General features: G+C 28.8%; 1 protein-coding gene and 1 pseudogene across 1 annotated transcript; one reads left to right on the forward strand and one right to left on the reverse strand.

The window, feature by feature from the left end:
- Window positions 1-1,060: 1,060 nt before the first annotated feature.
- On the reverse strand, window positions 1,061-13,171 carry LOC113855561 (annotated as a pseudogene).
- Window positions 13,172-17,574: 4,403 nt separating this feature from the next.
- LOC113855562 (G-type lectin S-receptor-like serine/threonine-protein kinase CES101) lies at window positions 17,575-21,209 on the forward strand. The gene is made up of 7 exons (XM_027487200.1): window positions 17,575-18,697; window positions 19,488-19,592; window positions 19,703-19,902; window positions 19,991-20,201; window positions 20,301-20,538; window positions 20,642-20,792; window positions 20,901-21,209. Exons 1-7 carry the CDS (start codon window positions 17,575-17,577, stop codon window positions 21,207-21,209), a joined length of 2,337 nt encoding a protein of 778 aa, XP_027343001.1.
- Window positions 21,210-23,111: the final 1,902 nt, after the last annotated feature.

Below are 23,111 nucleotides of genomic sequence, written 5' to 3' on the forward strand. Positions count from 1 at the left end.
CATATTCTAACCCGTTAAGAGTTGTGGTTTATAGCCTCATATATTTTCATAGTTTGAACCAACCAAAATTTGTCAAAGTTAAACAATATTTAAATTCAACTTATTTAATAAATAATGTAAATTAAGTGGATAAGCTTAAATTAACATTTTCTTGTGGTACATAGATTTTTTAATGATTAAAACATCATGATAATAACAATATTAATATTAATAATAGAGAATACTATATGTTTTCATTATTGACAATCCATTTCATTTTATTCAATTGAAATAAATTATTTGAATAAGAATACGTCATTTTTATCAATATCATGGTATGGTGTGTCAAAAAATTTCAAACAAATTAAAATATCAAGATTGATTAAAATTATAATAATATTAAAACTCAATTATTTTTAAAAAATAAATATATTAATTTGATATAATGAAAGATATTATAAATAAATTTTATAAATACTTAACATATGAGAAAAGTCACGTGACTTAAATTTGATTGTTTCTGTTTTTATTTTTAATTTTAAAACAATTTTAAAAAATTATTTTTAAGAAGAAAATAAAATTAAAACTTATATTAACAAACAATTTTTTTAATAAAAATAAAAACTAATTTTAAGAATAGAAAACCAACAAATTTTAAGTGACAGATAAACTAATTCTTGAAAGTGTTTTCTTTTTGGAATTTATAATAAAGATTGGAGTAACTCTTTTATAAGATTTTGGGATACAATATTTTCTCTGTCTATGGCTATTTCATTCAGTGTCACACGTGCGTAGAGGATCTTTTGTGCTGTTAAGGTAGCAGAGAAGAAGGGATTGGTGGACAAAGCCAAGGAAATAAAGAAAGAGAAGTTGATCTTACTTCTGAGGTAAAAGACTTTGAGATGCTAAGTTGTTTGATTAAAAGCTTGAACTACAAGTCACTTGAACTGCATTTAAATGATTGAATCATGGAATTGGACAATAAAATATTTAACATTCAAATGCCAATATATTTCATCCTTGCAGAAATAACACATACATAAAAGAAACATAATATTTGGGGATACCTGCAATTGATGCACAGTACATTAAGAAACATAAATGGTAAAGTCCCTTCACAACTATGGATTAACTTAAAGATTTATCTACCACCAATGTTGGAAATAGTTAAACCATTTGCTGAAAAAGTTTCATTATCATTAGGCAGATTGCATTCTTCACTTAGCTTTCTTCCATAGTAAAATGCTGGTCTTCTTGGCAATGGATATGATGCAATTTCATTAGTCAACATGTGAATTATCTCTGACACGGTTGGACGATCTGCTGCATATTCTTGTACACATAGAAGACAATATGAATGCATTTCAATGCTTCATCTTGAATGAATGACTCTCTTAAAGTTGGGTCTACTAGTTCTAGTCCTTGGCCTTGGTTCAATAGTTCCCAAGCCTGGGACATTAGCAGAAAATAAAAATATTAGATGCCAAAACAAAAAGTATGTGAAAAATCATTCATTAATTTGGTTAAATAATAACGATTTTGATAACCTTGACTCTTAGAGATGATTTTAAGCATTCAAAAGTACTAAATTTTTATTAGAAAAAAAAAAGTATTTATTGCATTAGTGATATAAAAGTGTAATAAATTATTCTTTTAAATAAAAATTTATTGTTTTTGCATGTTTAAACTCAACTCTAAAGCGTAAGGTTAACAAAACTGAAATGATAATAAGAATAATAATCAAACTGCCTAAGAAGAGCTTACATGTCCTACTAGATTGAGTGGCCTTTCAGCATTGTAGAAGTTGTTATTCCTTCTACCAGTTATAATTTCAAGTAGTAAAACTCCAAAAGCATAGACATCTGATTTGATAGAGAAAATTCCCTCCATGACATACTCAGGTGACATGTAACCACTGCATAGTATAACATAGGACAAAAATGAAATTTTTAGATCAGAAATAAATTAAAAAAAATATAGTAGAAGTAATGATTTGATGTTTTAAGCTTACTCACTAGGTCCCAACAATCCTTTTTGTGTTTATATATGATTCGTCTTGTGTAAAAATTCTGGCCATGCCAAAATCCGAGATTTTGGGATTCATATTTGCATAAAGAAGAATGTTACTAGCTTTCAAATCCCTGTGAACTATTCTTAATCTTGAGTACTTATGGAGATAGAGCAATCCTTGAGCAATTCCATCAATTATGTTGAAACGTTTACTCCAATCTAATTTTTCGCTTTGAGTAGAATCTTTCCATTAGTAGCATTGATATAGTTAGTATCTTAGAAGAAAATAAATGTACATGAAAAAATAATAGATGATTTATGTAAGTAACATCTGATTCTTGTTCTACTGACAAAACAAATTTCTCACCAAATAAAAAAATGTCCAAGCTTTTGTTAGGCATATACTCATATATTAGCATTCTTTCATCTCCATCAATGCAGCACCCCAATAACTGAACAAGATTCATGTGTTAGAGTTCAGATATGAGCGTCAACTCATTTTTAAACTCTTCAAATCCTTGTCCTGAACCTTTTGAGAGTCTTTTTATTGCTACTTCTTGTCCCTGTGGTAACATTCCCTGTAATTAATGATGTTCACAAGGTTATTTTTATTAAGATTTCAGGAAATTAGTCTTTGAAATATGTTTAGAAGGTTTATAAGTAATGACCTTATATACAGGTCCAAATCCCCCTTCTCCTAACTTGTTTTCTAGTGAGAAACTGTTTGTAGCTGTCATGATTGAATCATAAGTGAAAATTCTCAAATCATTCCCACCTTTCATTTCATTTTGAAGTTCAATTGAACCCTTACTTCTATTAGTCGCCATGAAATTTAGCATGTCATTCCCCATTTTGCTTCTCTTCTCCTCTATTCAGGTAAGAATGTGACAAAACGAGGTTATGATTGAAGAAAGATAAAGCGCTTAAAATATAAGTCAAAGATCCTTACTCTACAAACTATGTGAAGCAAGTACCTTGATGTGCAACTTTTCTTCTCATTAGTCCACGGCAAAAAATGCCAAAGCTAATTATAAGTAAAACTGCTCCAACAGGAACACCAACTTTTATCCACTTCTTCATATCTGCATCATATTATCAACAAGACAGTACTGTCAACTATATATCATGAGTGGTTTTGTGTATACATGGTTTTGGATCTTAAATGTACATTTTCAATAGCACATGTAATACTAAAATGCTTTTAAAAATTAAATGGATTGTTGAGCATTTCCAAATCTAGAATCCTGCATTGATTCTTGTCCTTCATAAATGATTTGCACAAATTTTATGCTGCTCATGAAATATGATCTAACTGACACCATATTTGGAAGTAGAGCTTGTCCATTATCACTCCTAAAATCATAATTAAGGATATAACTCTATTATGAAGCATGAAGATGCACTTGCAAACCTTACTTTTTGTTGAAATTTAAATTAATTACGTGAGCTACATAGATCAAACTTGTCCAAGTGGTCATATAAAATCAATTGTCCTGAAGGATTAAGTTGTTAGGTGAACCCATGTGAATGATTTCAAGGTTTTAGTTACCATAAACAAAATAGACTTTGTATTTGACAAAAAAATTAATTAAACAGAAGCTAATAGCCATACCTTTGTTATCCTGGTGGGTGTTTACAAGAATGTAGATGCTCAATCCACCAAACTTCACAAATTTAGGCACGCATCCTCCATAATTTGGTGATTAGGAAAAGATGTTCTGAAGCCAACACAGGTGCAATTGCTCATGCAAATATCTTTACAATCCCTTGTACTTAGTGTAATGTTTTTTGTCTTCAGCAGTAGAATCATTATTTGGTGAGGATTGATGATCAAAATATCCCGCTTTTTCTTAAAACATGTCACTAGGTACATTGGTACACAAAAATTTTAATAATTTAAAATATATAAAGATAAAAAAATTATACAATAACACTATGAATCATTACAATAATGCGATGAAAATGTTTTAATTTAATTAAATAAATGAATTAATTTTTAATAATAGAAAATAGAAAAATATTTTTAATTAGATGATATATTTTAATTAAATAAAAATAATCATTTAATTGATTAATTTTAGAAGTAAGATTTAATTTTTTATAAAAATTGATGGTATATAAAATCTAAAATAACGTTGGTACTCATAAGTTTTGACAATTTATAATGCATCACGGTAGAGTTGCTACATATTAGTATTATAAATTGTTCTATTAATTAAATAACTTAGATTTAAATTAGTTGATTGATTAGTAAGTTAGTAATTAGAAAAGAAACATGTTTTGTTTAATTATTAAGATAATTATCTAATTAATTAAAAATCAGATATGATAATTCAATATTGTATAAAACTTAGATAATATTGGTACACATAAACTTTAAAATCAATTTATAATACATAACTATAGAGAAGTTATACGTTAGTATTATAAATCGATATAATTAAATTATTATTCATTCATTTATAAAAATAATTTATTATTTATTAAATAAAAGAAAATAAATCATAAAAATAAAATTAAATCACATCAATGTTCTACAAATATACAATAAATAAAATAAAAGATAACAATCTTAAAGAGTAAATAATCAATCAACCTAATAATTAATACATGAACAATGAAATATCATAAAATTTGGAGAGAATTTATTATTAATGAGATAAATTTTACAATTAAAAAAAAGCACAACTCAAATATAATATAATAAAATAAAATAAAAAAATTGTATTTAATTAATTTAATAACCTTTTATTATAATTAATCTAATTATTATTATTTGGGAAATTAATAAATAGTATCAAGAGAACTAAAATAAAATCAAATATTTTTTATTTAAGCTAGACTAACATAAATAAAAAAATAAGAAAAATAAAAAATAAGAATATTATCTTTAGACAAAATAATAATCATAATAATAATACTAAAATAATAATAATGATAAAAAAATAAAAAAATGAAACTGAAACAAGAAAATGTATGTTGAGTTAAATAAAAAGTTTTCAACAAATAAAAATAAATAATAAATAATTCAGAAAAAAAAGGATAAAAAGATCCAAAATTTGAAATTTTCATGTTTGAGGGGTATATGATTTTAGAGTTACAGGGTGTGATTTTCTCTAAGAAAAAGGGTGTGAAGGTGGATAAAGGCTATAGTTTTAGATGGTGAAGGTTAGTGTGAGATGGTGGTGGAGGTTAGTGTAAGAGAAACGGAGAAAAAAGAGAAAAGATAGTGGAAGAGCTTCTATAATAGGTTTTATACTTGAGGATGATAATGAATTGAGAAAGAAGAAAAATGATGGATGGAGAGGTGGTGGAGTTAAGGTGGTGATTTGGTATAAAAAAAAAAAAGGTGAAAAAAAGAAGTGAATTTTGGGTGGTTGAAGGTGGTATGATTTAGAGAAAAGAAGAAGAGAAATAATGGTGAAGAAGCAAAAAACTTTCATGTAGCCAGTGATATTAACTTTGGAAGAAGCACAGGCACCAAAGGCAGTGATTTGTAGTACTTAGCGACAGTCATTAATAAAATTTTTTATTTTTTTATTATTTTTTTAAATGTAGACATTTTGAGATTGATTTAATGCATGAAATACTTATTAAAAAATGAATATGTCAAATAAAAAAATAAAAAAAATTATAGAATGCATGATAAAATTTACTTGAAATTATTAAAAAAAATTTATGATTGCTTGACTTTTTTTTTCTCTTTCACTATTTTTTCAGCAAAATCTCCTCCTCTCTAATTTTTTCCAGCTCCCATTTGATGCCATTTTTTTGTTTTTATCCTCTTAAAATTAGGAAAAAGTCAAATTTTTTATACAAGTTTCATTTTCATGTTAAAAGACTTTATTTATATTTTTTGTTCAATTCTTGCAATGTTTTCATTTCTATTTTAGAGTAAAATTTGAAATTTTCTATTTTGTTAAAGTAAATTTTAAAATTTTTATAAAACATTTTGTTTTTATTCTTTTTTATAAATTTAATTTTTTTTAAAAATAAACATAAAAATTTTTAAACAAAATTTGGATATTCACAGTTTATTATGACTAGAATATTAGTAAGTACTTTAATATACTTTTAAATATCTATAAATATAATTAAACTTAGTTTTATTTTTTTTTCTTTTTTCATATTTAAATTTTTTGAAAATGATCATTATCATCGTTCGCCTACAGTGTCGGCAATCATTTTAGGTCATATATAACGTTATTAATAAGCAACAACCGGTCAGAGTCAATGGAGAAGCAAGATTCCCCAAACACCCAGCCGGATAATTCTTATTGTCTAGCCTAATTCGCACTAACGTGTTTAAATTAAAAAATAAAACATTAACTTGTTGGAAAATTGAAAATAAAAAATTATGATATATATATATATATATATATATATATATATATATATGGATTAAATTACACTGTCTAATAACTTTTTATCATATGATTTAATAATAAATTCAAACGTCAAATTAAAAATTTCAATCATATTAATAATATATACAAAATTTAATATTAATTTAAAATTATTTTACATGTTTTTAACCCTTCCTTTTAAACTTAGAATTAACTTATTTTGTAGGGACATTATTTTAAACTAATTTTAAGAATAATTTCTTCCTTTTTTTCTTCTTCTTTTAATTTCTCTTCTTTGTTCTTTGTTTCATTCATTACTACTTTAAATGAGTTCCAATCCAAGTCTCTATTCTCTTTAATCATTTTTTTTAGCTTGTGATATTTTTTATCTCAAAGATGTCTTCTTCACAAAAATGGTCTTAGTAGATAAATTGATTGTCAAAAGTTTAATTGTGACCACAGAAAAAATTATTGATTAGCCACCAACCATTGCTAAAAGACATATTTAGCAACCTAAAAAAAATTGGTTGTTTATTTGCTTGCTAACAACCTTTGGTATATAACTAATTTTATTCATTTAGGACATTAAATAGGATAATAAGCTCATGAGTTTAGTCTTATTTGACCGTCGAGAAATGAAAGAAGACTTCTATCTTTAAATTTAACTTATATATAACTCGCTTTTTTTGGGGTGTGAAGCAGTGTCAAACCAAACTACCCAACAAGTATTAGCTCTCCTTGAAAAAGAGGTGATCCAGTTGCACCTTCCAGTACAGTTACCTTGTTACGATTTTACTCCAGTCACTAGTCCTGCTTTCAACATCTCCCTCTTACGATTAAAGTAACGACTTCGAACATGTCCAACTCCTATAGTGTACAAGGCCTAGGATTGAATATTTATCTACACATCAAAACTTGTAAAATTGGCTTCAATGTGTTAATTCACATAACATAATTCACAAAGTTTTATGATAAATTCTAGTTAAAAATAAAAGTAAAAACACATTCATATTTGACAAAATTTTTTATTGTCTCAAGTTTCAATCATTTCCTCACCTTGATTTGCTTTGAGCTAGCAAAATGAGTTTGTCCAATCAAATTGATCTGAACTTATTTGTAACACTTTAAATTTAATTTTAGTTAAATAAGAATTTCGCAAATTTGAACAATCAAATTTTTATAAAATACTTCAAAATAAGGAAAGGGTTACAAATTAATATCAAATGACTGCTACAAGACTAGTTTAGTTATAACAATTTCAAAATAAAAGCTAAGTCTTATAGTAATCCATCCATCCCTTCACTGAGTCCGGTGCTGATAATCTTAATTACTTGAAAAATGAATGTAAGAGTGAGTATTCTACACTACCAAAAACACACAGTCAACATAGAGTCTCACCTCCAGAACCTTTCCAATATATTAAACAAACACAATCACATGCAGCAATTCACATCCATAAGTACAAAATACAAATCCACGCATACGCACACCAGCCACACTCACTATAGTACTGTGATTACAGATTTATACCATGAATGGTTGTCAGTTACCCCCGCCTCACGGATACCACGTGGGCAGTCATGGGTTGCTCAGCAAAGGTAATGGTCAGAGATCTAGTCAGGAAAAGAGTGTGTGACCTGTGGTGCACCCGTTCCACAGTTGGTGTCACCACCACTCCCTCTTCCCCAAGGTATTTCTACTGTCCTCATCTTCTACACCCCCAGTATATCGCTGAACCATTCACAGCACATTACACCGGTGCTAATACGCCCATTCACACATATATTCCATTTATGCATGCAATAATCATGCTTACACACGGCACACAGCTCACATTGCATTCAAATACACGGCACTAGGCCCACATTCATTTCACATTATATGGCACATAGCCAATATTCATCTATATTACACCACATTTACATACAATCTACATCCATTAAGTTCAGGTCAACACACATAATGTTCACATATCACAGCACATGGCCCACATTACATTTCTCAGCAATTTTCTACCCACTAACTACACAATATTAAGCAAAATAACAATAATTCATGCACAAAAGAGTAGGATAGAGTCTTCCCTTACCTTCGATTGAAGACCCACACTAAGATTTGACCACGGACGTGCTCCCTACATAGATTGCGGCCTAAAACACATGGAAGAACTCCAAGAAACCGAGAAACAGAGAAAATGGGATGAGAAACGGAACCTTAACCATTAAAACTCACCTCCAAGCGTTCCCCACACGGATTCAACCTTCAATCAAGCTACTGAACGACTTTGGAGGCAATTAATCGGTGGAATAGGGCTTTGGGCATGAGAGGATCGAAAGGAGAGGGCTCTCCGAACCCTAATCCCCTTTAAATCCTTTTCTGGTCGCGACACTCTCGCTACAGCGAGATATTCTCGCTGCAGCGACACACCTTCTCGCTACAATGAAAAAATAGAGAAAACTGTATTCTGATTTTTGTAGAATCTCGCTACAGTGAGACCCTCTCGCTACAGCGAGACTGCACCCAGAAAATGCACCCCAAACTGTCGCTTTCTCGCTACAGCGAGAAGGTGATAATTTCAGTCCTTCCTCCCAAGACTCTCTCACTACAGCGAGAACAGCCCAGTAACACGTCCTGCACTTAGGCACTTAGCCCATTTCAACCTAACCAGTCATGCATACACAAACACACACACACACACACACATATATATATATATATATATATACACATATTCACAATATATATCTAAAAATACAGACATGAATATACATTTAGATTTATATAATTAACAATAATTAATATTACAAAATTCGGGGCGTTACATTATTTATTAAAATATATGGTTTGCATGAGTTAAACTTTTCAAACCTAAAAAATGTTAAATTTTACTATTTTTTAGCATTATTTTTGAGTTTAAATTATATCCATACTTTCCAGTCCAGATTGCTAAAGCTTTTGTCTGCAATGGACTGGCCCAACAGAATTAGATAGCCTGTTTTAATGGTTGGAGATGTGTAAAACACTTTTTGCAAAAGAAAAATAATAATGGGTTTGTACAAGCATTTCTCCACTCTAATTCCTTCCAACACAATTACAATTTACTATAAAATAATTTACATGCATCAAAACTAAATTCCTTATATGATGATTTATTTTCTTGTATATTGTTGTTATTCATTGTTTGGACCAAACTTTTGTTTGGCAGAATTTCATTGCATAAGGAAAACAAAAGGATTTGCTGAGATTGAGTAAAACGCAATCTATTCAAATTGAATATCAATACATGATATATTTACATTTCTTTGGGAATAACCGAATTGCCATTCCTCATTTCCATACTTCTATCTTGGAGAAAAATCAGATATGGACATACCATTTATTAAATAAACTTTGAGATGCTTATTAGATTCATTTGTTTTAACCCTTTCACTAAAGTAAAATGCGGGTCTCTTATGTAAAGGAAGTAGTTCATTTGCATTTGTTAGCATTGATAAAATCTCTAACATATTGGGTCGATTAACTGGACATTCTTCTACACAAAGTAAACCAACATGAATGCATCTCATTACTTGATCTTGGATAAATGAATCATTCAATGTTGGATCCATTAGTTTTAGTGCTTGGCCTTCTTTCCAAAGCTCCCATGCCTGAGGTAATCAATTGCATAACATATGTTAGAAATACCAAACAAATAGTAAGTTAGAAAAATAAAATATTGATTGAGAAAATGACTTTACATGTCCCACTAAGTTAATTGGGTTGGAGGCATTGTCAAAGCTATTATTTCTTCTACCACCCACAATCTCAAGCATTAATACTCCATAACTATAGACATCAGACTTTCTTGAGAAAACACCATTCATGACATACTCAGGCGGCATGTAGCCACAGCTTAAAAACACGTTATAGATTACATATCACATGATAGAACAAGCATTAATATTAATTTGGAACAAGTTAGCAATGGAACAACTTGTAGCTTTTTAAACTAAAGGAAAATGCAAAGAAAATAGTGGTAGTCAAAGTATTTATATACTCACAAAGTTCCAACAACTCTAGTTGTTTTTTCTTCTGACTCTTGCACAAAAATTCTTGCCATACCAAAATCGGAAATCTTGGGGTTCATATGTTCATCAAGAAGTATGTTACTTGCTTTCAAATCACGATGCACTATTTTCAATCTTGAATATTTATGAAGATAAAGTAATCCTTGGGCTATACCTTCAATTATGTTGAGGCGTTTCTTCCAATCTAATAACTTACTTCGAGTAGAATCTTAAACCAAAAAAGAAAAAATTCTAATTTGGATGAGAAATAGAAACAATGGGTACCGTGAGGAATAATTAAGCAGACATAATAGACAGCATGCATATTTTGTAGCTAGATGTTTCTCTCTTACCAAATAAAAAGAAGTCCAAACTTTTATTTGGCATGTACTCATAAATTAAGAGTCTCTCATCTTTATCAATACAACAACCAAGTAGTTGCACAAGATTCATGTGTTGGAGTTTAGATTCAAGCCTTAACTCATTTTTGAATTCTGCCACTCCTTGTCTTGAACTTCTTGAGAGTCTCTTGATAGCAACATCCTTCCCAATTAACATCCCCTGAAGCAAAGATCATTTTCGCTAGATACACACATATCAATCAAATGTAGAAATAATTTTGTTAAAGAGTGATTTTTAAAAGTCACCTTATAAACAGGTCCAAAGCCCCCCTCTCCTAACTTGTTAGATGGTGAAAATCCATTTGTAGCTTCCATTATAGATTCATAACTAAATAGCCTCAAATCATACCCATGCTTTGTGTAGTCTTGATAGTTATTAACATCATTAGATGCATAAGAATTTATCAGCTGATGAATATTTGAGTGTTCCAATCTTGTTCCCTTCTTCTGCGCTAAAGTTTGAATACCAGATAGGAAAAATGTCTTGGTTACCTTTCCCAAAAAAGGAAAAGTAAAAATTCTATATTGATAAACTTTAATTAAAAGTACAAACTCTATTTATAAATACCTGTAAGTTCGAATTTTATTTGTTTTCTGAATGTATAAAGTAAGGCTCCACATGCTATCAATATTACAACAGTAATTGAAGGCACGATCCATTTGGAATTCAAGTCCAGCCAGTAGTAGCCTACGCAAATTTCACAATTTAAAAACACATAACAATCTCTTATTTGCTATAAAAATTTAATCTTTATTAAACATTTATACAAAATAATTAAGATTAAATTTTAGCTTAAATAAGTTTTTAATCTTTTGCTTTTTATTCCTCTAAATTAGTCTTTATCTTTTTATTTTTTATTACATTTTAATATTTTCATTATAATAAACTTTCTTTTTAATTTTTTTCACTTCAGTTGCCTAACATTTTTCTTTTGCTTTTTTTTTCCTTATTATTTTATTAAAATGTTAACATCAATTTTTAGAGTTTAATTTGAATAACTAACAATAGTAAATTTTATTTTAAAAAATAAATATTTATTATACTTTTATATATCATTCAATGCAACAAATGTAACTACTTTTAGATTTTTAAACTAATTTTAAGTTAGAATTAAAAAAAATCTATTATTTTATAGTATGTAATTATAAATGGAGACTATAAACTAAAAAATCAGAATAAACAAGGACTAAAAATAATAGACAAGAGCTAAAAATGAAAGCGGGTAATTAAAAATATGAACCAAAAACATTATGTAAAACTATTTAAACCTTAATATTATTTAAAATAATTTTAGTCACCATGTACAGTTAAAATATATTTTTTCTTTCGATATCATACACATATATTCAAATGGTAATTATCATATATACATTTTGTTAAAAGGTAAAGCTCTCAGAATATAAACTTACCGTTTTGTTGTGATGGAGGGTTTTCGACAGTACTGAAATTCTGTTTTACTAGCTTGTAAAAGGAATCATTGCCACCATGAACGTTGTCCAATTTTTCATAAATAAAGTAACATCCCGTTCCGTTATCATTGTATTTAGTGAACCCTACACAAGCACAGTCCCTCCAGCAAGCATCCTTGCAATCACTAGGGGTAAAATTAGCAACTACATCAGCATTGCGATTCGAGTTATCAACATATTTTAATGTAGCACTTATGATCTCAAATTTGTCACCCCCATGTCTACAACTAGGCACATTTGAATCCCATTTTTGACATCCTCTATCAATATTGTTCCCATAACACTCATCAGCTCGTGCAATGTAATTTCCAAAACTATCAACCAATGCACCCTCACTGGTCAATTTCCACGGGGCATAATATCCATCGTTCATAGCTGTGAATGTAATAGAGTCTTCATGTTGATTAGAAATAATAGAATACTTATACATATATTGGGCCTCCTCTGGAATGTTTTCAAATGTGTTGTTTCTAAGTTCCCCACTTGACCAATAAATCTTATCTTTTCTTCGAATGATTAATTGCTTCATTTTGGGTTCCCATTCAAATGCAAAGGCACCTGGAGCAGGTGCATTAGGAAGAAAATCTGAAACAATTGACCACTTCCTTTTTTTGATGTGATCAACACCTAGCTTCATTCCTGGGAGAAGTGTGTTGGTGGGGTAATCAAAGCTTTGCCACAAGAAACTCTCGGATACATTAGATTGCAGGACAAAGTTTCCTGAATCTAGCAATGTGGCAATGAATCCTACATTGTTGATAGCTTGAGATTGTTCAGATGCATGGAGGACTATTGGTTCATAAGTTAAACCTGAGTCATTAAGCCTGCTTTTGAGTTGCAATACACCTGAATAGTCCAAAGTTAAAACACTAACAAAAGCAATATTACCATCGTCAATTGGTTCATCCCTATTGGCCATCCATGCCACATTATTAGCCCTTTGGTCATAAATAACAAAGTAAAAGTTGGTCCCGTCAACCCAATTTTTAAGCAACAAACAATAGTTTGAAGATGAAGAGCATAGATTATCAATGAACGGAGAGAACATTCCACCTGATGTTATATTGTTAGTTGCTCTAGTGTAGATAATAATCTTCTCCAGAAAGCACAAGTATGTGAAAGTAACCAAGAAAAACATAAACCTATTCATGATGGATGTAAAAGGACAGGTTATAGATTTGTACACACTCCTTTGGTTTGTAGACAGCACCTATAGTTACAATGAGGTGATAGGAAGGAATTACAAAGTGATAAATGTGATTGTGATACGATAAAAAGAGATGTAAGATGGATGTCAAATTTCAAGCGACTAAAATCAGAATTAAAAAGAGAACAAGTGTATGTGTGTTTATCTATGTATTAGCTTAGTAGAACATAGAATCTGTGGTAAGACAACATAATCATTTTATGGTTAGCTATTGTTATTTTATATTATTCTTAATTATTTTGGTTACGATGTTAACTTAGTAGAATATGCAACTTCTTCGGTATTGCTTTTTCTTTTTACCAAGTTAGTATAAATAAGAAAAGTACAAAAATAAATTGTATAGACAAATACCGAAATACAATTCATCAACTTTGGCTTGGCTTGAAAGGGTTAAGCCCGGCAATTGATGCTCCTAATATATTTTACTTTTATAAACAAACTTTTAAATATTATTTAGCAAACAAGGTCATATCCATATATGTCATCGAAATATATGCTTGAATTTAATGCTTGCTAACCATGACGGAGCATACAATCAATTTTGCAACAAATATTTGGCTGAACTCAAGTGTTTCAATAGGTAAGCCAGCATAGCTAGGCACTTGTAGTAACTAGATAAAAGATTGTTGAATTTTTTGTCCTTGAAATCTTCAACACTTTTAATTTTCGATCACTACTAAATAACGCATAATCAATTAGTTTAAAATTTGTTACTTGTTATATTTTGTCAGATATCAATAAAAGGGATGAAAACTAAATTTGTATAAAATTCTTTAAAATATAAAATAAAATAATATTAAAAAAAACATAATTGCACTTTTACTTCTTTTAATTTGAGTTGTGTGATTTTGGCCCCTTAAGTTATTTTTTAAACTAATTAAGTCTCTATCTCTAAAATTGTGAAAAATTAAATCTCCCATCAATTTTATTCTATTTAAAACTTTTAATTTTTTATTTTTTTAAATTTTTTTAGTTTTTGATAAAATTTAAAAGATTTTACAAGATGTCAGATTAGGGTTTGAGAAGAAAAAAAAAACGAAAGTTTAAATTTTTTAAATTTTGTCTTGATTTGATATTTTAGTTAGTTAATTTTGAAAGAAAATTTCATCTATATAATTTATAAAAATAAAATTAAATAAAAAATAAAATTTAAGGGATTTTAGGTAAAATAAAATTGATGGAAACTGAATTTACACAATTTTAAAAATAAAGTGATTTAATTGGCTAAAAATAATCTTAAAACACTAAAATTACACACTATAATTAAGTTAATTTTTGCAGTATGCTCTACTTTTCATTTCTAAGAATTTCGTCCTTACCATTTTCTCTTCACAAGATACTATAGGGCATGCTTCTGAAGTTAGCATAGGAAGATACCTTGATAATTTGGGCTATTTGACTTCGAAGCAATATTTATAGTTAGATATTTTCCGCGATTCGAAAAAAAATTGTTTTTATAATATATATTTTTATTTCATTACAATAACACAATTTTGATTTTAAATTCTTAGTTGCTTTTGTAAAAATTGATCAAATTATTCAAAAAAATAAAATAAAAATGGGGATGCTCTCAATGAGAGAGAGAACTAGCATAATAAGATTAAAATTTGCTTCAATTAATCATTTTTCTACAACTTCCAATTTTCAACTTGTGTTAATTAATATCCATATTTATATCTTACCTTTCTACAACTTTATCCTCTATTTCAAAGAAAAAGACCAATTATGAGAGAGAGAGAGAGAGAGAGAGAGAGAGAGTTTTCAATTTTAAATAAAAGATTTTTTTTTTGTTTTTAATGTTATTTCTTTCTCTTTATTTATTAAACTAACACAAATATTATTATTCAATTTTAATTTTTTTCTTATTCAAATTATATAGGTTTGTCTACTTTACCAGGATGCTAAACAATAAAGATGGAACCATTATGTAATGAATTTCATTATTTGAACAATAATTGTGAACAGAAATACTTTTGTTAACAAATGATAAATTTTTTTAATAATAATACTAGGGCGGAAGCTAGCATTCAAAATATCTTATAAGACAAAGCTTTTCTGTTTATCCTTTTTCCTATTCTTATTTTTAGGGTTTCCAACAAAATCTTTTGAGTTTTGGACTTGTTTTTATCATTGTGATGCCTAAAATGCATTTTGCAATTCAAGAAGAACTTCGAGAAGTGGATGTGTGGTTTTTGTGGAAATATTGGCACCACAAATGATATTCAATGCTTGAAAGGTCTCCCTATTTTCCTATTACAAACTCTATTCAAGACTAAATTTAAAGAGATAAGGAATCTCTTAGATCGGTATTGAACAAATCAAGTTGATGTTCCTTTTGTTTATACACGATCATGACTCAAGTGCTAACATAATGAAAAGAGTTTCCCATTCATTTGCAAACAAAAAAAAAAGTTACATTTACAGGTATGTATATTTATATATGATTAAAGTATAAAAATTTGGTGGATATAATAAGATAAGAAAAGATAAAATATGATAGTTAGATAATGATATAATAGGATAAAACTAAGGATATACTCTTTTCCTGTATTAAATTTGATGTAAACTAAGTTAGTAAAATAGATAATTTTATGTCACTGTATTTAATATTGGAGAAAAATAAAATAATAGAATAATATTTAAATGATAAAATTAATATTTTATTAAAATTAATATAATTTTTAAAAAATTAATTTAATGTTTTGTCTTTTCAACAAGAATATACATTAAATTTTTTTTAATCTTAATTGTTCTTATAACACAATAACAACAAAAGAATTAATGTAAAAAGTTAAAATTTAAACACATTACAATCCTGTAAGATAAAAGTATAAAATAAAATAAGTTAAATATAATTGAAATAAATTATTTAAGTTAATGTACAGTTTCAATTTTTTTTTACAAACCTTAAAAATTGTAAACTTTATTTCAAATTGTTTTATTTTAACTAACTATAACAAAAAATATATTTCACTTTAGCAGGATAGTGATTGAATGAAAGATTTTAAGATAAGGAAAATTAAGTGGATAGAAATAACTACTGGTAGAGGATCATTACAAATAGCTATGACTTGTAAAAGTTATTAGAAATTGTTATTAAAATTTCTCCGTTGTTAAGATCATTTATCTATTAATAATAACTTTTATAATATAATATGAATTGAAACTTTATTATTCAAACCTGTATAAAGTTATCCATGATTGTCACTGTCAAAGGACTAGACAGCTCTTAAGTAAATTCTCAATTACTTTATTTTCCGTCATTATTTCAATTTTAGTCATTTTTTTTTATTTTTCTTTTCAATTCAACACGTTTTCTTCATCTTTCAGAGTGAGTTTGCTTAAGTGTTCTTTTCTTCCAAGTTTTATTGAAATGGCCGACAAAATTACTTCAACTTTTATAAATAAAAAGGCGTGTCACATGGCATTCAGAATAAAAACAGTGGGTGTTTTGGATTACTTTTAAATAATTATTAATTTTTTATATCTTTTATATTAAATTAATATTTACTAATTTACAAACGTATTTTTAAATACAGATATAATTTTAAAAAATATATTTTATTTTGGTCATGAAAAAATAGGCATCTTTAAGTGCCTATTTTATATTTAAAATATACTTTAAAGAGATATCCATAGAAGAAAATAAAATGTAAAACAATAATACATGTCACATAAAATGTCAGTTTTGTTAATTTAAATATTTAAACTATTTTTTAAATAAATAAGATAAAAATTAAGTGCTTTCAGGGTTATTTATCAATTAAATTTAGAGTTTTGCTTTAATAATCTACAATAACATTAAATATAAATATTTTATAAAAGTAAAATTTTAATTTTAATTAATAAACAGTTCCTAACAAGACCTATGTTTTGCCAAACAAATATTATAGTATGCACTTTGCAGGTAAGGTGTTAAAGTAGCAGTGGTAGCAGAGTAGTGCACTAACTAGCCAGGTTATTTTCCTTTGGTCACTAACTAGGATCTAAAAGTTCATATAGAGTTTTCCTTATCTAAACTCATCTCATAGTTCTCTTGAAAAGTGTAAAAGTCTGCAATGATGCTGCTACACAAAAGTGATATTATAACATCCCTCATATTTATTTTCTCGTTGATGTGTTTGCAAACTACCCCTTCCACTTGTGCTGGGATGAGTTACATGTTAAAGCCAGGGGAGCAATTTGATCATTCAAGTACACTATGGTCACCAAAGGGTAAGTTCTGTCTCAAATTCACAGCTTTTGAGTCTGATCCTAGGCAAACTTATTTAGTCATTCGAATCACACAAAACATTGGATATGTAGATTGGATTGCCAATAGAAATGACCCTGTTGAAAACAATTCTGGGGTCTTAACATTGAACCATTCAGGTGCTTTGACAATTACTAGTGAAGGTGGCAACCCTATAACTTTGTACACACCGGTTCTACCTAGTGAAAAAACTGTTGGTGTCACCCTTTTGGATTCTGGGAACTTAATCCTTGGAGAATATGATGTTAGTGGATATATGAAGCATGTGATGTGGGAAAGCTTTGATCATGCTTCAGATGTGTTGCTACCTGGCATGAAATTAGGTGTTAATTATAAGACTAATAAGTCATGGTCTGTTGTGGCATCAGTTTCTAGTGGTCACCCAAGTATAGGTTGCTTTGAACTTGCATGGGATCCAAAAACACACCAATTGATCATTAAGAGGAGAGGAAAAGTGTATTGGGAAAGTGGGATGCTAAGAAAGAATAGATTTTTTGAGAACATTCCAAAGAAAATACAGCTCATGTATGAGTACAAAATTGTCTCAAATAAGGATGAGGAGTCCTTCAGTTACACAAGTCGCAATGATCAATCCCAGTGGGTTCTGTTTCAGGATGGGAATGTAAAGGATACAGGAATGGATGCTACCATTGTTCATTCTCATTCTTGTTACCACTCCTTCAACACCAAAGATGGTTGCCAAATATCTGATCAACCCAAGTGTAGACATCCCAATGATAAATTTGAAGTTGATTTTGGATATTTTGATCACCAATCCTTTCAAGGAGGATTTTTCATAAAAGACAATGACATCAAATTATTTGAAAGTGATTGTGAAGATACTTGCTGGAACAATTGTAGTTGTGTTGGGTTCACACCTCATTTTCCCAATCAAACTGGGTGTATATATTATTATGGAAATTGGGTGCCAATTAAAGTAAAGGCATCTACATTAAGTATCCACATTCTTGTAAAGGCACGCAAAGGTAAGGCTACAAGCTTCATTTTAATTAATATATTTGTCAAAGTACTTTTTTGGGTGAGCTTTTGCAAACTTTATTTTCGATTGTACTGATTTTGCAAAATTGATTTTAATTAAAATTGAGTTTGTATAAAAGTAGTTTATATTTAAAAACTTTTCTCTCAAAAATTTAATTTTGTAATTAAACTTATTATAAAGTTTGTAACCTAACAAAAGAGGTATATTTTCTTTTTTACTTTTACTCATACATCCTTTCATGTTAAGATGCATGGACACTTCTAGATGGTAGTCGGATCATATTGCAATCATGTTGGATATCTGTTCAACACTGTATTGACACTTCAAATACTTTTTTTTAATGTATTTTTTATAATTTTTTATTTTTACCTTTTTTCTCTTCAAATTTTTATACCAATATTAATTGAAATAATACAATAACTATATAAATTTTATTATGGCTATAATGATTCATACTCACTTTTAAAAATACGTTCTCTCTTGTAACTTAAAATTTATATTTTATGTTAATTTTAGACTAATTTTATACATTGTATTATAACTGTTTCATGTCCTATAAACACTGTCTTATCCATGCCTTCTAGCTTTTCAGAGCAAACTTCTACAACTAAACATGATTTCTTTTACTCAAAATCAGTAAATCACGTTGGTGTCCACTGCTTAACCAAATATAATAAAACACAAATTGTACTTTATTTATATCAAATAGATAAAATCATTCACATGATTGCTTTAAATAGTGCTGACAGTACTTTGTGATTGTTTATGTAATGCAGAAATGAAGTGGATAAAAATTGGTGTTCCGACAGGATCAGCATTACTCTTAATTAGCTTTGGGATTTTCTGCCTAAGCCATAGGAGAAGAAAAGCAGCAAATCAAGGTAAATGCTTCTCAAATTAGTTCATAGAGTGCAACATTGGGTTGCATTTAATACAGTTTGGTTTTCTTCAAAATCTTAACCTTGTTTTTGTCACATTCTTACCTCATCAGAGAGGAAGAGAAGCAAAATGCATAATGACAAGCTTAATCTCATGGTGTCTGATAGAAGTAATAGTTTTACTGAACTTCAAAATGAAGTGAACAGTGGGAACGATTTAAGAACTCTCAGTTATGAATCAATCATGGCAGCTACAAACAATTTCTCACTACAAAACAAGTTAGGAGGAGGGGGATTTGGACCTGTGTATAAGGTTATTGCTTGAAAACCTTCTTAATATTTTTTAAAGACTAGTACCTGAAAACAAACCATAACAATTTTTTGATCATCAATAATTGCAGGGTCTATTACCACAAGGACAAGAAGTAGCAATAAAAAGACTCTCAAAAAATTCAGGACAAGGAGTTGTTGAGTTTAAAAATGAGCTAATACTCATATCTGAACTCCAACACATGAATCTTGTTCAGTTGTTGGGGTGCTGCATTGATGGAGATGAGAGAATGTTAATCTATGAGTACATGCCTAACAAGAGCTTGGACTGCTTTTTATTTGGTGAGGAATTATTTCTCTAAAAGATAAAACTGGATCTTGCATATATCATCTTTTTCTTTTCTTCTTAAACTTACTATATTTCATGTTTCTAATGGGAAGATTCTACTCAAAGCAAAATGCTAGATTGGAGAAAACGTTTCAACATAATTGAAGGAATTGCACAAGGATTACTCTATCTACATAAGTACTCTAGATTGAGAGTAGTTCACAGAGATCTGAAAGCTAGTAACATTCTTCTTGATGCAAATATGAATCCCAAAATTTCAGATTTTGGCATGGCCAGAGTCTTCTCACAAGAAGAATCAAATTTAAACACAAAAAGGATTGTTGGGACATAGTGAGTAAGCTTAAAACATTCTATCATTACTTATTTATACCAAATGATTTTTTTTTATTTATTTCTCATCTAAAAAATTCATGTCCTATGTGATATCATGTAGTGGTTACATGTCACCTGAGTATGCCATGGAGGGCATTTTCTCTATCAAATCAGATGTGTATGCTTTTGGAGTCTTACTACTCGAAATTATTAGTGGTAGAAGGAATAGCAGCTTCTACAATGCTGAAAGACCACTCAATCTAGTAGGACATGTATGTTCTACTAAGGCTATTGGATTACTACTAATTAGTCAATTTAAAGAGGGAATTTTCAATTATTTATTTTGTTAAGTTCTAATATGTTTTGTGCTAATGTTCTAGGCTTGGGAGCTATGGAAACAAGGCCAAGGACTAGCTTTATTGGATCCAACTTTGCCAAAATTGTTTATTCAAGATGAAGCATTAAGATGCATTCATGTTGGTCTTCTTTGTGTAGAAGAAAGTGCAGCTGATCGTCCAACCATGTCAGAGATAGTACCCATGTTGACTAGTGAAAGTGCAGCACTTCCATTGCCTAGAAGACCAGCATTTTATCATGGAAGAAATTCTAGTGAGGAGTTTAGTTCCATTAACCACAATGAAACTTATTCGGTGAATGGTTTGACTATTTCCAATGTAGGTGAACGATAAACCTATAAATGAATGCATAGTTGATTCAAGTGTACATGGTTGATTCTCTTCAAGTAAGTGTCGAGCTTAAATTTTATGTATGTAAGAAATTCCTACTGAGAGCTCTAGTCTCTATATATTGTAAATTTTATTGACTTGATTAATATTTTCTTTTGTAGAATATACTTATAAACAAAAAAATACATATTAGCATTTGAATCTTAAATATTATTTGTCCAATTCAATTATCTAAATGCAGTTCAAATGACTTGTAGTTTAATCTTGTATTTTCTTCAAGTACTTGGAATATTTAGATGTGTCTCAAAACTTTCTTGATGGTAAAGCTTGCTTTGAAAGTTCTAAACTGTAGTGAGGTGTATGGAGTAGACAGGTTTAAACACAATAAAAATATGGCTATTTTCTCTTAGAGGTACTGGATGCCTTTGTTTAGAATGGTGGCTTGATCCTTTTGCATGCCTCACTGTGTATTTACGGACATATATGATAATACAAAAAAAATATCATTAATACTTTGTTGTTGATTCATGACCTTCATAAACCTTTAAATATAATGCATTTAGCCCTTTGTCCTGTTGGCTTGTTTAGGAATTTGTTGTTTTCAACTTAATTAAGTTTGTTATCTTAGAATTGGATAGTGACAATCAATCGTACACAAAGGAAAGATGTATGTTTCAGAATTAGATTCCTCGTTTAGAGCATTATGTTAATTATGTTAGAATTGTTTATGGATTAGGTATGCCTCCCTCGTATTGATCAATTTTCTATTTTTCTTTTTTAAATGAAAAAATCTCCTGAATGAGTCAATAAGTGCAGCCACAGCCAAAAGTACGTACCTTAAAAAAAATTAGATTCTCATAATGTGGTTTTAAAACATGCCATTATCATGTTTGAGTGATCCCAACAATGTTTATTTACTTATGTATAAATATTTAGTACAAGGAATGACTTTATTGTTAAAAAATGGTTTGATGAATGCTCTAAAGTTGTTGTGGAACTGAGCCCTCTTTGTGACTTGCGAAAATGCTTGTCATTTTCCATGATCTGAAATTGACTTGAGCTAATGGTTAGGGACATTTAATCTTTGCTTCGACTTGTCTTAAAAGGGAGTAACTTAAGATGTTATTATTGAAGGAAAAGAAGTGGGCCAATTGACAAGTTTTCTTCAACTTTCAGCAAGTTTTATTGAAATGGCCGACAAAATTACTTTCTTTTTATAAATAAAACTAAAAGGATGTGTTACATGACATTAAAAAAAAGTATGTTTTTTCCCCTTTAATGGAGGATATCCGTGCGATAAGAAAAAAGAATATACGTTTTTAAATAATTATAAATTATGTTTATTTTGATATTATTATTATATTTTTTTAATGCTTATGATTTTTTCTCTAAATACACAGGCATGCATTGGTTGGATACAAAGAAATTACAAGAAGAAACATTTGAGTGCAATAAACACAGACGATGATACCCACAGTAAAACTTTCTTCGCATTGACGCCGTGAAATGAAAAATAGAGAGTTTTTTTTTTCTTTTTTAAGTTTAATTTAGAGTTAAGTAATCTTTATAAATAATAAAAAGATATAAAAATAATTTTAAAAATCAAAGCTATATAATAAAATTATATTTGAAGTTTTAATTTTTATTATTAAAAATATTTTTTATATTATCTATTTATTTCTTTTCACTCTCCTTTTAATTTATCTAAACATAAAGAATTATTTTTCTCTTCTGTTTTATTTCTACTCTAATTTTTATTTTTAAATATTTTTCTTTATTTCATCTCATCATCAAACAAAGCAGCAGCAGTCTTTTCAAAAGAAAATGTTTCAATCTACCTCTAAAAATATATATTTTTATGTCTCTTTTTATATTTGGTTAACATTTTAAATTTTATTTATATGG

Source organism: Abrus precatorius, unplaced genomic scaffold (genome assembly GCF_003935025.1).
Source record: "Abrus precatorius isolate BTA unplaced genomic scaffold, Abrus_2018 Scaffold11, whole genome shotgun sequence".
Classification (NCBI taxonomy): Eukaryota; Viridiplantae; Streptophyta; class Magnoliopsida; order Fabales; family Fabaceae; genus Abrus; species Abrus precatorius.

Coding starts and splice junctions, on each gene's coding strand:
- LOC113855562 (XM_027487200.1), top strand. CDS start 17,575: ATGTGTTTGCAAACTACCCCTTCCACTTGTGCTGGGATGAGTTACATG. Junction 19,903..19,990: donor GATTTGGACCTGTGTATAAG/GTTATTGCTTGA, acceptor CAATAATTGCAG/GGTCTATTACCACAAGGACA. Junction 20,539..20,641: donor AAAAGGATTGTTGGGACATA/GTGAGTAAGCTT, acceptor GATATCATGTAG/TGGTTACATGTCACCTGAGT.